Genomic DNA, 17,086 nt, shown 5'->3' on the forward strand with positions numbered 1-17,086 from the left:
AATTAAAAATCTGACCAGTACTTTGCCCCTGTGAGCACTTTAGAGAGGACACACAGACACAGACACACAGACACAGACACAAGCACCCAACCCCAGCCTGGCTCGGGCCCTCGTCTTCCTAAAGGTGCAGCATCTGCAGCTTGTTTGCTTCCCCTCTGAGGCCTGTAATAATCTTGATTGAAAAGGATCCAAAACCCTAACGGCACCTACTTCTTGTTCAACTCAATCAAAAGTTACTTTTTTTTGTTTGGCTTTTTGGGTCACAACCAACGTTGCACAGGGGTTGCCCCTGGCTCTGCACTCAGGAGTTACTCCTGGCGGTGCTCAGGGGACCATATGGGATGCTGGGAATCGAACCCAGGTCGGCCGCGTGCAAGGTAAATGCCCTACCTGCTGTGCTATCACTCCATCCCCTCAAGGGTTACTTTTAAAGCAACTTATATATTACTACAAGAAGTAAGCTGGTTTAATAATCATTAATTTACTAAATTATTATTTCCACACTGTGCCAGGTACTAGGTTATTGCTGATGTTTTAAAAATTCCCATTCTGATGGAACTCACATTGTAACAGGAGAAGCCCCTCGCCCCCAATTTATTTACTGGGGGCACACTGGCAGTGCTCAGGGCTTGCTTCTAGCTCTGCACTCAGGGATCACTCCCAGCAAGAAAGGAGGACCATATGGTATGCTGGGGACAGAACCTAGGCTGGCAGCTTGCAAGGCAAATGCCCTTCTCCAAGTCCATTGCTCTGCTCCACCTCCATCTTTTAATGAGCAAAAGAACATGTATTATCCCTGTTAGCAGGCGCTAAGTACTGAGGGCTAAAGTACAGCAGCAAGAAAGGAGCATTTAAGATGAAGGACAGCTGGTGGCCAGGAAGTGTTTCCTTGAGGGGCGCCCGACAGGTGGGAAGAAGCTCCTAGGGTCAGAGCAGAGAGCCCAAGTCCTTTTCCATGCACGGTCCACTGAACACTGCCAATCCCAGGCACAGTTCTGAAAGAGCCCCCAGTACCATCAAGTGTGGCCCCAAAACAAAATTAATCCTGATGAAGGAGGGAAACCTGGAGTCACAAGTTAGAACCAAGGCTATCAGCATCACGGGTAAAAAAATTTCAGCAGAGGAAAAGCAAGGGCGAAATTCCAAGCACATGAAGCACTCAGCAGACAGTGGGGAAGCTATAGGCAGTACGAAAGAGGGAAGAGAACAAGAGGAAGTGAAGCCAGAGTTCAGGGGAAACGGAGCAGCTCGGCTCAGCAGTGGAGGAGGGAAATCGCTGGAGTGCTCCCCCCACATTTCTCTTAACCAACGAAACGGAATCATGCCAGCACACTCTCACTGTGATGGTGGACACAGCACAGAGGTCACAGCACGGCTGAGCTCCAGGTCACTCCACGCCTGAAGGGATGCCTGGAATAGCTGGGCAAGTTCTGGAGTTGGTTCCAATTAAATCTACGTCAGGGGTCAGTCTTGCTTCCAAAGCTGGGAACTGCCCAATACTTACCGTGGCACTAGCTAGCATATTATCAGGAGACAAAAAAAAAAAAAAAAAAGCCTCCTTTTGGAAACTTGTCTCCTACTAACATTTAAACTGAACAATGGTAGTGAGACCCAGTATACTGATACTCCAACTATAAAACTTAAAAGAGCTGTGCTTTAGTACAATATATAACCCCCCTAAAAATTAACAGCTAAACAATTTAACACAAAAGGAACCTTTATTTCACATAACTAAAATACAAACATACACACAAACATGCACACACACGCATGTATGAAGAGAGCTAAAACTACAAATACTGAGGACTGCTGGTTTTCTCAGGTGTTAAAATCGGTGATAAAAATAAAAGCACGCCTTTGGCTGAAAAGGGCTCACTCCTGGTGGGGCTCGGGGATGCCAGGAATCAAACACAGGTTGGTCTTGTGCAAGGCAAGAATCTTACCCATTGTACTATTACTCCATCCTGGACAACTTCTTAATCAATAAAAAGATGGCAGCTGTACACGAAAAGTGCTTTCCAATAAGCATCAGAAAAAAGAGGAACCTGGGGCTGGAGCAATAGCACAGCAGGTAGGGTGTTTTGCCTTGCACGCGGCTGACCCGGGTTCGATTCCCAGCATCCCATATGGTCCCCTGAGCACCGCCAGGAGTAATTCCTGAGTGCATGATCCAAGAGTAACCCTTGTGCATTGCCGCATTGCCGGGTGTGACCCAAAAGGCAAGCAAAAAAAACCCCCAAAAAACCCAAAACAAAACAAAAAAAAAAAAAAAAAAGAAAAAAACTCGGAGGACTCTTCAACTGCCTTTAAGTTAGTCTTGCTTTATATATGACCTCTAAAAACTATTCAAAATACTTGTGATGTAAGTTTTTAAAAAGCAACACAATACAATTTTACCGTTTCTATAATGTAATAATAAAACCATGTTTTAAACATTGTAATATTGCCACTAAAACTGAGAATAAAATTTTTATTTCAACTAACAAAATAGAAAAATAGGCACAGTATATATTTATGTCTATATATGTATGTTTATTTTTATTTATATAGGCACAGATATATATAAAATATGTTTTTCCATATATATGATAAAATCAAAAGAAATTAAGGGGAGTAGAACTGTATGAACACATATACAGATATATCTTAAAGGTCACCTAATTAATGGAAAAAATTTAATATACCTGTAATGATGTATGAAATAAGTGACTTTTTAAAAATTTGGATAACTGATCAGAGAAAAATTTGGCCAAAAAAATACCTTACAGAATTTCACAGCAGCTAGAAAAACATATCTTATAAAATAATGTGCCTTTACTTTCTATCCTTTGCACATGAGCAGGGCGGGAACAACTCTGACAGTCTTCTTCCTTGCCACTTGGGGGCAATATAATCACATTCATGATTTTACTCACTTCCTAGATCAAACAAATCCAGTCTTACAAGAGAACGATTCAACTTTTTCCTCAAATCCTGAGATGAGGTCTGAACAATGATTTACAGGGTTAAAGAAAATTTTTCATTCAGTCCAATATGAAAATAAACTAGATTAGACAAATTATTTACATTCCCTTACTACCTTTGTGGAATCATTATTACCCTTTGATGACAGTTCAACTAAAAAAAAAAAAAACCCCCAAAAACGAACAGGACCTTTTTTGCACACGACTGTTACTTCAATTAACACATCCTCAGGATGATTTCAGACTTACCTTCTGACTGCCTAAATAGCTTTATTAACAGTCTCAACAGCATCACAGGCCACCCTTCACCTCAGCATAATTACTTCCCTTGATATAAAGCTGAAGGAATGTAAGCCTGTCAACTGGCATTTCCACATTTTTAAATGAAAATTTTCCTCTACCCAAAATAATCTGTTTTAACGTCTATTTTTTCGACCATGAAAGACTTTCTTTAAAGAAAAAAATTAAACCAATACCTAACACAAACTGGGTAATAAATGTGCTACACGAATAAAAATTCATTACGCTACAAAAGTTAATTATCAAAAACAATTTAAAATTTTAGGTCTGACAAAATATTTCTAGCATCATTCACAAGTGTTATCTTCCAGGCCAAGAGGACTGAGGCCATGTCCTCAGGCTACCCTGCATCTTATGTTTGGGCTGGTTTTCAGAACCAGAACTTGGCCCGGGCAGGAAAGCAAGCGATCGGCCTGCCTTGCCACTGTGCCAGTCAGAGCCCAGACCTCTCTGGGAAGAAGCCTGCAGCCAGGAGGCTCGACTGCATTAACAGTCCCTTGCTAGTAGCACTTTATAAAATGCCAAATTATTTTAACAAGCTTCCACCTCAATTGTAAAACGAATAGAAAATTTAATAATACAAGCAAACCAACAGTAGGTAGTTACTTTGACCTCATCACTTTTGCTTCATTCTTCAGAGAGGAGAAACTTAAGGTTTTGACTTTCCTTTAAGGATAAAGTTTTAAACTAACCAGGCCATAGCCAAGTAACAGAAATTGAAAATAAAAGCGACCACAATAATAATAAAAATAATAATAATAATAATAATAACCTTTAAGATTTTAACCTCGTAAAGCCAGTGTAGCTCTGTGCTCGCTTATTTTTAACAAGTCTAACAAACAGGAACCTTATCTGGACTTAAACATTGAAGTTTGAGCAGCTCTTCCCTTCTATGAACCCACTGGGCGTCAATTATCCTTTCACATATTAGGTAACAGTGACTTTTAAAATTCCCAGTAAAGATTCGTTTGCACGGCACCTAGCCATCACAAATAAAGAATGCTTTATTCAATCATGAATGGATTAGTGGCTGAATCTAATTGTACTAAAATGCATTTTCAGGAATACGAAGATTTAAATTAAAAAATAAAAGGTGGTCCAGCCCAAGTGGGAAGGAAGGCCAACAGTAAGCACGCCTAGTCTTTCTCAGCTAACGGGAAAAGGCTCAGCACTGGGAAAGCAAAGCTGCCCAAACTTGTGTTCTTCAGGCATGTTTGCCACCTCCATCCTCGGTGCGACTGCACTGGAAGGCTCTGCTAACGAGGGGGACGGAGAGAAATTTGGGTTTGAGACCTATGAGTACCCCTGCGCCAGGCTGTTTCACTCGGGGTGCCCCAGAAAGGGGCAGGTGAGTGCCCTCCCTGCCCCAAGGGATACAGCCCCAGCAGCCAAAAACCTCCAGAACTTAACAACCACCATGTTCACGGTTGCTCTCCACACGTTTGGGCAGAGCCTCACCCACGAGTCAACCTATTCCTGGAAGGGCACTTCCCACTACCACACACTCTACCAATACTCCAAGAGTTCTGCACCACATTTGATGGGGTTCAAAGTAGGTGGCAAACCAATCTTACAGGGAGATATATATGTCACTGTCACCCCGTTGTTCATCGATTTGCTCGAGCGGGCCCAGTAACATCTCTAGTCTCCATTGTAACAGACAATGTTACTGTGTTTGGCATATCGAATACATCATGGGGAGCTTGCCAGACTCTCTGAGAGGGGCGGAGGAATCGAACTCAGGTTGGCCATGTTGGCTGCGTGCAAGGCAAACGCCCTACCCGCTATGCTATTGCTCCAGCCCTATAAATAAAAAAATATATATACATACATACATATATATATATATATATATATATATATATATATATAAAATGTGAAAGCACACAAAGCTGGCTGAACTTCTAACAGCATGCAAGTGATCTCTTATGGAAGGTTAATGGTTCCTGGGTGGAATACAACAATCCCCACCCTCTTTCCTCTGAGGATATCATCTTCAACAGTTTTTCATAATAAACAATACAAAAGATATTATTTCAGTTCTGCTTTGGGGCAGGGATTGGGGTTCAGGATGGAAACAGCCAAAATACGGTGGTGGGAAGGTAAAATGGTGGTGGGACTGGTGTTTGAATATTAAATGTAATGAAATACTGTGAACTACTTCATTAAAAAAAATTTAAAAAAGACCCAGGAACCAGTAGGCTTCATCATCTCCAAAATAAAGTGAAAATGACCACACTGAATAATGGAGATCTTCAGTCTCTTCAAAGAATGGGAATACAACATATTTCATGACCACTTCACAACACTGATACTAAAGAGAATTTAAATCCTAAAATGGGGCTGGGGAGTTTGCTGACTGGATAAGGTATAGATAGGGTCACTGCTATGATTTGCATACTTGTGTTCCCCAAGTCCCTACGTTGAACCCACCCCTCAGTGTGTGGGTCTTCAGAGAGGTGACTGGGTCTCTGTGGGGTGAGTGGCTACACCCGCAGAGGTGCCCTGCACTTGCTGCAACATGAGGACACAGCTAGAAGGCTTTTCCTTGAACCAGGAAGAGCCTCTTTCCTGGAACTTAATCACATTCATGTTCTGATCTTGGATTCTGTAGCCTCCAGAACCAGGCGAAATAGACGTCTCCCTCTTAAGTCTCAAAGGTGTGTGTGTGTGTGTGTGTGTGTGTCTGTGTCTGTGTGTGTCTGTGTGTAGAGCACTGGGTCGAGGGACTTGGCAGCTGTTGATAGCAAAGCTCAGTGGGCTAGACCCAGGTTGGATCCCTGATATAGCAATATGGTCCCCTGAGCACTGAGCCAGGAGAAGCCTCTGAGCACTGCTCTGTGTGACCCCAAATACATACACGGGTGAATGAGTCATAATATGCGTAAGACTTTTTCCACAACAATCAGTTCCTGGCGCATAATTAGAGCTGATTTATATAGAGAAACTATTTCTTCCTTGGATTCACTATGAGGTTCAAGGCAGGCCTTCTAAAGTCCTTTCAGCTAATGAAAGTGTTCTATTTTGACTGGAAAATAGATAATCTGCCATCTGCCAGTGTACACAGATTCAATTTCATTAAGGAGAAAAAAAAAATTCTAGTTATCAACTTCATGGAAAAGAAAAAAAAAAGGAGCCAGGTCAGAGCCTTTCTCTTGAGAACCTGATTTCCAATAAGTAATTTCCCCTCTTTTCAGCTGAAAGAGGTTTAAGAGAATTTCATCTATCATGCAAATTAATTACATATATTATAAATTAGACACTATCCCCTCCCTTTTCTAATGTGAATGGTATGGCTTCCTTTATATCACAAACTGATTCAGCTCATTCCTTTTAATCCAAATTCAAACCTAAGTTTTCATTCCTTGGCACCTTTAGTGCCTACCTGTCTAACCACCCCCAAAAATGTTCCTTGTCCCCAAAAGGAGGTCCTTTGTGCCTTTAAAACAAAAAACATTGTCAGAAAGGCAAATGTAAGAAACTTCTAATAAAATTCTTAAAAAAAAAAAAAAAGGCTGGAGAGATAGTGTAGTGGCTAGGGCACTTGGCTTGCATGCTACCTGGGTTCAATCCCCGGCATTGTATATGATTCCCTGAGCTCCGCCAGGAGTGATCCTTGAGCACAGAGCCAGGAGAAACCCCTGAGCACCACTGGGTGTGGACCAGAAACAAAACAAAGTAAGAATTTCAAAAAAAAGCAAAACATATACAGCAAAAATGCTGGAATGTACTTAGGCATTATGATTCTACTACAATACATATTTCTAAGTGATAAGGATAAGGACTGGGTGGTTATCATTCAGGACTGCTTCGTCTTTCTGAACCCGAGCAGGCAGGCACAAGGTGAACAGAGATTGGGCAGGGAGCTCTGTTCTTTACTCCACGGTTCAATTCAGGGTTGGTTTACTTTACTGTCTTAAGAAACCACTTTTCTACTGAATTTGGAAAACTATTCTGTAAATGAACTTAATGTGCTACAGAAAATATTTAAGGAACATTATGCAGGCCCTGCCCCCAGGAAAATGATAAACTATTTCACTTCAAAATTGCGGCTTAGCCAGGGATAATCTTTACTAACTATGCTACAAATCACTATTGTTTCTCCTCTTTAATGGAGACAAATGCCCAATTTTTCACGTTGCGCTTGCAAATCAATCCAATAATAGAAACCATGTTTGTAGTAGGTAGTTAAAATTAACTATTCTCCAGAAAACAATCATCTTACCGTTTTTCATTTCCATATGACTTCTGTGCAACTTTCGCATGAAGAATAAGCACTGTTTGATCCCCTCGTTCTTTTAAGTAATTTCTCATGGCTTCCCTAAAATAAAATTTGAACATTTTAGACTTTGGAGTATTATTACCCTCTAAAATAAAAATAATGCTTATGACTATCTTAAACAAGCAAATCTTAAAACAAAAATACTGCAAAACCCATAAACTAAACTTAAGGAAAATTTTACAATGAAGCAACCAACTTCAATTCTATGCTTTGTTAAAAGAAGAAACTGTCCCCCATTCTAGGAAAAATTTATGAGTAACTATTAACCACATTACAACTTCTAGAACAACTTATGTATACTGCTAATTTAGCTTTAAACTATGTATAAAACTAATGACATGCAATACTTTTGTACTTAATAATATAGTTTACTACCAGTTCCTCTCCCCAGCTATTTATTAGAGAAGTTTTCATTGACTATGAAGTCATTACAAATCATTAGGTCATCCAAATTTATTATTACATGTTCTTAAAATAACAGACCTATGTAAAGACTAAGAAAGGGCTAACATTTAAATAGGTATAGCCCCTGCTTTTATAGCATTTCATATGCCAAGGAATGCCATTACATACACAAAATTTACTAAAAGGTAAACTCAAATTAGTGGAAAAATGAATAGATATGGGAGGCAAAAGCTAATTTTTCCCAAGGAGAAATCATTCTATTTATTATGCCAATGTTGGGGGGAAAAGTTTAATGTCTTAAACATATTTATTCACCCTCAATTGTTTTGCTAGGCAATACCATAGTTTCAGTGGAGCAATAGCACAGCAGTAAGGAGTTCACATTGCGCGCAGTCGACACAGCCACGCCGGGTTCAATTCCTCCATCCCTCTCGGAGAGCCCAGCAAGCTACTGAGAGTATCTCACCTGCACGGCAAAGCCTGGCAAGCTACCTGTGATGTATTTATTCAGTATGCCAAACACAGTAACAACAAGTCTCACAATGGAGACGTTACTGGGCCCACTCAAGCACATTGATGAACAACGGGACGACAGTCCTACAGTGCAGTGCTACCATAGTTTCACAATTCTGAATTGGAAGAATCCAAATTCTTGGAATTTTACATATAAATGTAAAGCAAAGATGCTTCTACAGACAATAGTCAAGAAACACTTTTGTTTTTTGAGTCACACCTGGCAGTCTTCAGGCAGTACTCCTGGCTCGGCACTCCAGGATCACTCTTGGCAAGGCTTGGGGGGCCTGAAGGGGTGCTGGGGACTGAACTCAGGTTGGCCACATGCGAGGTAACCAACCTACCTGCTGTCTTCTCTGGACCCTCAAGAAACACTTTTAATAATTTTGTGTTATGAACAAAAAAACAGAGGAGCACACAGATAGAAAAGGGAACACCAAGTAAAGGATGTCTGGAGGACTCGCTCGGGATGCAAGATGCGTGCTGAAAGTAGACTACAGACTGAACATGATGGCCACTCAAAACCTCTATTGCAAACTACAGCACCTTAAAGAAAAGAGTGAGCAAAAGGGAATGCCCTGCCACAGAGGCAGGGTGTGGGGGTGGGATGGCTACTAGGATCATTGGTGGTGGAGAATGGGCACTGGTGGAGGGATGGGTACTCGATCATTGTCTAACTGAAACCCAAACATGAAAGTTTGTAAGTCTACAACTGTACCTCATGGTGTTTCACTTAAAAAAAAAAAGGTAGCATTATGATAAAAATAGTTTAGCAATATCTTGTAAAAAGAAAATCGTTAAAATATTTGCAAATGTGGGGCTGGAGTGACAGCACAGCAGGTAGGGCATTTGCCTTGCACGCAGCCAACATGGACGACCAAGGTTCGATTCCCAGCATCCCATATGGTCTCCCGAGCACTGCCAGGAGTAATTCCTGAGTGCATGAGCCAGGAGCAACCAGTGAGCATCGCCGGGTGTGACCCAAAAAGCAAAAAAAAAAAAGTGCAAGTGTAGTAAGAAATTTGGTACCAAAAAAAACATAGGAGCACAGCTATACAACAACAGTAAATTATTAAAAGATGGGGAATGGCAGGCCCCTTAACACTAAGGATTTAAATAGTTTGGGACACAAGAGAAACTGATCTAGCCTCCGTTCCCTAGCTGGCAGTTAGAGAAAATAAAGATGACCCAAGAAAGAGTGGCTGAGGGGATCAAATGAGAATCTAGAGGGCAGCATAAGGGCCATCTAGATGACCAAGGAGAAAACTGCAAGAAAGAAGGCAACAGTGGGCTCTAGAGATGGAGAACTCATTGCTACTACAAATAAGTGAGATCAAGAGTCCAGTCAAAACACTTTGGAAAACAAATTGTTATTATCTACAGAAGCCTGAATAACAAATAGCACAGTGGGTAGGGCATTTGCCTTGGCGGCTGACCCACGTTCTATTCCCAGCATCCCATATGGTCCCACGAGCACCGCCAGGAGTAATTCCTGTATGCATGAGCCAGGAATGATCCCTGTGCATCACTGGGTGTGACCCAAAAAGAAAAAAAAAAGAAGAGTCAGTGGGAAAAATATGTCCCTGGGAGCACAAAGCCCAAGTTTAACCCCTGGCACTGCCCTCTTGCACTGAATGTGGCCCCACAGCAGGAGTCTGGGACCTCAGTGCTGTAAACAAAGCATGCAATCTCTGAGAGGAGAGCACTGCAAATGAGGCGTGCAGCCTCAGTGAACTTTACAACCAAGAGTGTGCAGACACTATATAGCCAGGAGGGCCACCCCCGGAGCCATGGTCATCAACACCACAACTGCAGTGGGTGACCCTCTCTGCGCCTAGTAAGTACCACAGCCAAGTGTGCCAGTCAGATGTGCAACCAGATGTGCAACCCACAGCAAACATCATGTTGTACAACCACCACAACAAAAAGGGGGGAGAAAATGTGACAGCTATAAAATTATATGAGAACTGAGGCTGGAGTTGATAGCACAGCGGGAAGGGCATTTGCCTTGCATGCAGCCAACCCGGGTTCAATTCCCAGCATCCCATATGATCTCCCGAGCACCACCAGGAGTAATACCTGAGCGCGTGAACCAGGAGTAACCCCTGTGCATTGCCCGGTGTGACCCAAAAAGAAAAAAAATTAAATGAGAACATAAGCTAATTCAAATAGTACCTGTGACAGATGATAAAAGTGGTAGCAAGAAATACAATGAAGAGACTTGAAGAAAAACTCAGAATCTAAGAGGAACAACAAGCCCCTACACCAAGATGGGGAACTCGGATTTTCATATAAGGCAGTAAGAGATCTTGAATTTTTCCATTTGTTGTTTTTGGGGTTTGGGTCACATCTGACAGTGCTCAGGGACTATAGCATGCTGGGGGTCAAATACTGTAGTTCCCACATGCAAAGCAGGTACTTTAGCCCTCCGAGCTTTCTCCCTGTCCCTACATCCTGGTCAAACCCTATGGCCTTGCATATCCAAGCAAATGCACTATTGCTGAGCTATATTTCCAGCCCTTAAGTTTGTTTAAACACGCAATTTTCCTATTTAGAGTTAATTCTAGTTGTGAAATAGACAAGACAAAGTTAAAAAAAAAAAGGCTGACACAATGAGCAAGCTGCAATAAAAGAGCAGAGGAGACGATGGGAACGACTTAATACATGCCTTCTATCTTATGTTTGGGAAGAAGTGGGTGTATTGAGAATAGGTTCGATTTGACAAGTGTCAAGTCTGAAGCACCTCAAACCTCCAAGCTGGAAGTATTTAGTAAGCTGTTAGAGAAAGTTCCAGCGAGGAGCCTGGGCTGCAAATGTGGGGCTCAATCATAAACCTTTCACAAATGAAGTCAGGGAAGCGAATGAACTCTAGAAAGGACAGCAATAGAAGAAGAAAATATGTTCATGGAAGGCAGAAAAAAACTGGCAAGGGAAGAAGTGACAACGTTATTAAATGCTTTGGAAGAAAACGTCCAACGGGGGTTACAACAAAAGGCAAGATGTTACAGAAGTTCATGTCATACCAATCCTAAAAATGCAAAACAGATGCCAACTAACAGAAAGCTCTGCCAACCATCTGTAAAACGACAGAGGCCATTGTGACGTCAAAAGCTAAGAGGAGTGAACTTCTGGAAAGACCCCCTAAGGAACACAGAAAGAAGTAAAACAACTGAGGACCAGTATCAAAGAACCAGCTAATAATGGAATTCAGGAATGATGGTGCCATTGCCCACGAACTTTCCCAGGGTGGAAACTGAGCAAGAACATTGTCAGGCCTGCTCGGGGACAGGACAAAAACTGCAGCCTGGACAAGATAACAAAGAGAAGACATTCCAAGGTCAGGGTGTTGCTAAATTAGCCGACTGACTACAGAGATCAAGATGGACGAGGAATGTAAGTAAAGGCATGGAAGACTATTCATGAAATTGGCACAGAAGTCCACTCCCTGGCAAAAGCTTGCAAAGCTGTTCTAGACTAAAAAGAAAAATCTCAAGTGGCAAACGCTCTCCCCCACACGAAATCTACTGGCATTTACTGTCTCTGTCTAATAATTACTTGATGTTTGTCAAATTTATGGTCATTTTTTTTGTCTTCCCAAGATTACAAAGTCCTTAATGGTAAGGTCCTTATTCTCTAGGAAAGAAAAAGGGACAAATGTACAGTAAAACACAAAGCCAGAGAAATAGTGTGCAGCCCAAAACCCAAACCCCCAAAAATACATTGAAAAGAACTTCTGTAAAAAAAAGTGATGTTTTGAATCACTAAAAGAGCTAACTTTAAGCAATCACTTTGCCTTTGTTGTTCCAATCATGGTTCCTGTAGCACTGTGACTACCAATTTGCAGGCAACACACTAACAGGCACAGTTTACAGGGAGAGAGAGCAAACAACTTTTCCCAGACGACAGTGAAGGCCAAGGATTCAAATATGGCCGTAGTTTGAGGACAAAATCATACTGTCAGAATTTTGTGATGCTATGACCTGCTCCATACGACATGGACGGGAGGTGTCTGAATGCTAACGCTTGTCATAAAACCTGAGTTTTCTCAGGATGGAAAAAGATAGTAATGCCCATATTGCAGGGGGGAGGGGAAGGTGAGGAAGGGTGGAGTGGGGAATTTAAAGGAAGTTAGCTCTAGAAACTGACAAATACCAAGTATTAGGAAACTGTGTATTATTATTTTCTTAGAAAAGAGTGGGTGAGGAATAGAGACTGGGGACTTCCACATAAGTATAAGAGCAAACTTGAAAAGGACCTGAAGCAAAGGATCAGATATCTTACTCAACCTGCAAGATACACATTTTGTAAGCATACCAGGTAAACTGCACACTAGTCCACCTTTCCCCTAAATAGTTATGTTAGAGCCCTTTACATCTCATGACTATCATGCCAGATGCTCAGACTGAAAGCATTAAGAAAGATTTTGGATCTCAAAGTGTATATAAAAGAATATAAGGCAACAACTTCAGTGTTCCTTATCATTTCTTTTTCTACCTATAATCGGAATTTCAGAAAACCATAGAATCATAACAATCATTTATAGTAGTTGGAACAGTCATTTACCAAGTAACATCTTTCAATAAAGAAAATGTACTTAGTAGAGGGGCTGGAGCAATAGACAGTGGGTAGGGTGTTTGCCTTGCACGCAGCCAACCTAGGTTCAATTCCCAGCATCCCATACAGTCCCCTGAGCACTGCCAGGGGTGATTTCTGAGTGCAGAGCCAGAAGTAACCTCTGTGCACCACCTCTGGGTGTGACCCAAAAAAGCAAAAAACAAAAAAAAATAGTAGAAATGTCAAACATTAAGACCAGGGGCCAAAAGAAGGGGAGAAGAGATGGATGAGACACAATGGGGGCAGGGGTCAAGGGGATTTAGGAACATCCATGGTGTCAAGGAAATGACAGAGCACAAGATCCAAGCCAGGAGTCACCAGCACTGAAATCATGAGATCCCAACTTAGATAACCAAATGTAAAAGATGCCTGTCAAGATGGCAGGGTGGAAGAGGGTACCTGGGAACAGATAGCAGGGTCAGTGATGAAACACTTCATGTCAAAAATCCAATTATGAATGACTTTGTAACTCACAGTGCTTTAATAATTTTTTTTAAATTAGGGGTGGAGCAATAGTACAGTGGGTAGGCCGAGTGCCTACCCAGATTTGATCCCGGCCTTCCATATGGTCCACTGAGCACCAGTAATTCCTGGGGGGCCGGAGCAATAGCACAGCAGGTAAGGCATTTGCCTTGCACGTGGTCTGACCTGGGTTCAATTCCCAGCATCCCATATGATCCCCCAAGCACCGCCAGGAGTAATTCCTGAGTGCAGAGCCAGGAGTAACTCCTGGGCATCGCTGGGTGTGACCCAGAAAGCAAAGAGTAATTCCTGGGTACAGAGTCGGGAGTAACCCCAATACATTGCCAGGTGTGGTTCACAAAAACAAAAATCACATTAAAACTATGCTTCTGGTAACTAGCAGTCATTTTTCTCCTGCATCTTAAAAAAGAGTATGCTTTAAAGAAACACAGATAGCAATGCCATGTGCTTTCCATCCAATGCTGGCTTTCACTGTTAGAACGTGGGTTTTGATTTTTGGCACTGCTGACAATCCAGGCACACAACTCGTGGCTGGGAGTGAACTGTACTGTGTAACAGAATTAACACTTCATTCACACATAAAACTTCTCAAAGGGCATTTGTTAAACAAGGAAAGCCCACAGTAATATTGAATAGAACATAGTGTTAAATACTTTCAGAGGGGAAGAGCGTCACAGCTGGCGGTGCTCAGGACTTACTCAGGGATCACTCCTGGTAGGCTCAGGGGATCACATGGGGTGCTGGGGATCAAGCCCAGGTCTGCAACACGCAAGGCAAGTGCCACACTAGCAGGACTACCTCTCTGCCGCAGAGTTATACTCCTAATCAAAATCTAAACTCAACGTGAACAAAGCTATACTTGAAACATCATCCAAAATCATCCTCTAAATCAGCATTTCTCAGAGGGGACCATGTGGCCACGGTGGGTCCCAAGCACAGGTGAAAACCACGGAGAGGCCAGCTAGGAGGAGTTGGAACCACAGGAAGAAAACAAGGTGGGAAGGGAGCCACGGTAAGAAAGGGTTGAGAAACACTGCTCTAAATAACAAGATGTTCTTCAGTATTGCTTAATCTAAAGGACGGGGTAAAAAGAGACCAGGGCAGGCTTAAAGAGTTTAATGGAAAGAAACTTTTTCTAAATAGGAGTCGGCATAATCCCTCCCCCCCAACCCCCCCCCCCCCGGTGAAAAAGAAATATAAAAACCCTTTTTAATAGGTTTAGGGGCTGGAGTGATAGCACAGTGGGTAGGGCATGTGCCTTGCATGCGGCCGACCCAGGTTCGATAACCAGCATCCCTGAGCACAGTCACGGATAATTCCTGAGTGCAGAGTCAGGAGAGACCCCTGTGCATCGCTGGATGTGACCCAAAAAGCAAAATAAATAAATAAATAAATAAATAAATAATAGGTTTACTAAAAAAGACACTACAATTTTCCCTAATAGCAAACTCTTCAAGGGAAAAATGGGAAAATATGGTTAAAGGAGAAAGATAAGGGAAAATGTCTTTAATCTGGGTTTAAAACTAAATCACAGGGGGCTGGAGAGTAGAGCGTTTGCCTTGCACGCAGCCAACCTGGGTTCGATTCCCAGGATCCCATATGGTCCCCGAGCACTGCCAGGAGTGACTCCTGAGTGCAGAGCCAGGAGTAAACCCTGTGCATCACCAGGTGTGACCCAAAAAGAAAAAAAAAAAAAAAACTAAATCACAGAACTGAAAGTTCATTCGGACATTTCTTTTCTATATTAAATACCAACTATTTTTGCTAACTTTATACTAAGCTTTTATAATAATGAAAATCTGTAAGGTTGAATCTGCCCTCTTTAAAAGAAATTCAGGGTTTTTGTTTTGCTTTTATCTGTGGGGAGGACAGTTTGGATCCAATCCAGTGGTGCTCTGGGCTTATCTTGGCTCTGCTCCGGGTAGCAGTAAGGCGGAGCTGGGGATCTAGCGGGGGTCAACTGTATCCATCCAGCGAACAGATGTCTGTTTCTGAATACGGGTGACATGGATGAGGCATGGCTGGAGCCGGGTTCACCCTGGTGATGCGGTCTTGATGCTTCAGAGCACAGGAGATTGGACTCGGGGCTCACACGTGGAAAACCTATAGCTTCTCTACTAAGGGAACTGGGTGGATACTTCTACTCGGTCATCATCTCCTATCAGCTTTAACCCATAATTATCATTATTGATTCCGATGATCAAAAGTGGCCCAGACATGGCTAAGGAGGCCTTCCAGGGTGGCTTCCTGTGTGTCATCCTGGCACGCCTCCACCATTCTTTTCCTACAAAGCCCTCTTAAAAAACAGTCACAATGCCAGGGCCAGAGAGATGAGGGATTAAGGAGCTTGTTTTACAAGCAGCAAATCTGGGATTAAATCCTCAGTGTCAAACAGACCTCTGAGAGCCTCCGGGAGTGATGCTGAAGCAGAAAGCCAGGACTAAGCCCAGAGCAATTGAGTGTGATGCCCAAAAGAAGTAAAGTAAAGTAAAGTAAAGGCCCTCCCGTTGATCATCGATTTGCTCGAGCGGGCCCAGTAACGTCTCCATTGGAGACTTTGTTGTTACTGTGTTTGGCATATCGAAGAAAGATTCAAAAAAATTTTAAAAAGGTGGCAATGTGAAAATAACCCAAAGGATAATCAGAGTGAAGAATTTCGAGTGAAGACAATGGGAAACAAGAGCATTAAACAGAATGAAGTACATTGAGTGAAATCAGCCAGAGGGAGAAGAATAGATGCAGATTGATCTCGCTCATGTGTGGGATATAAAGAAAACTCTTGGGGAAGATCAAATACACAATGGCAATAAAAGGAAGATCGAGTGAACTTCTGTAGGAAGCTTGGCACTGAGGCAGGGTGGGGTATGGTTGGGGGGGATATGTTAGGGAAGGGAACAGCAAAGTGCCTGCCACAGGGCAGCCTAGGGGTTGGACACGAGATGACACACACACTGATAGAGGGTAACAGGCACTGGTGAGGAAACTGGTATTGGAACAACACACACCTGAAACTCAATCATAAATATCTAAGGGCTCAAGCGATAGCACAGCAGGTAAGGCATTTGCCTTGCACACAGTCGACCCGAGCTCGATTCCCAGCATCCCATATGGTCTCCTGATCACCGCCAGGAGTAATTCCTGAGTGCAGGGCCAGGAGTAACCCCTGTGCATTGCCCGGTGTGACCCAAAAAGCAAAAAAGCAGAAAAAAAATCTAACTTTTTAATTCATGGTGATTCAACTTAAGAAAGAGAGAATGAGGTAGAAGATATACAATTAATAGAGTATAGAATGGTATAACAGATGCCAGAAGTTTTATATACACACACAATTTCTTGAAAGACATTAAAAATGCCCATTTCACTCACTCTAGGTATCTTACACTACCACAAGATATCCTGCTATAATTTTCAGAACAAATAATTTTAAATTTGACATGTGTAATTAAGACTGCAGTTAATTTACATAATTAGAGCAATGTATATGTAGTCTCATTGACCATATGGTAAAATATTGGATATAAACTAA

General features: G+C 42.2%; 1 protein-coding gene across 2 annotated transcripts in view; it reads right to left on the minus strand.

The window, feature by feature from the left end:
- RBPJ (recombination signal binding protein for immunoglobulin kappa J region) overlaps positions 1–17,086 on the minus strand; it is a 93,516-nt gene that overhangs the window by 21,677 nt on the left and 54,753 nt on the right. For both annotated transcript variants that reach the window (XM_056125559.1, XM_056125560.1), the window contains one exon: positions 7,489–7,584. In XM_056125559.1, the coding sequence (XP_055981534.1) occupies positions 7,489–7,584 (96 nt within the window). The remainder of the gene's footprint in view (positions 1–7,488; positions 7,585–17,086) is intronic.

Source organism: Sorex fumeus, unplaced genomic scaffold (genome assembly GCF_029834395.1).
Source record: "Sorex fumeus unplaced genomic scaffold, SorFum_2.1 ptg000055l, whole genome shotgun sequence".
NCBI lineage: Eukaryota > Metazoa > Chordata > Mammalia > Eulipotyphla > Soricidae > Sorex > Sorex fumeus.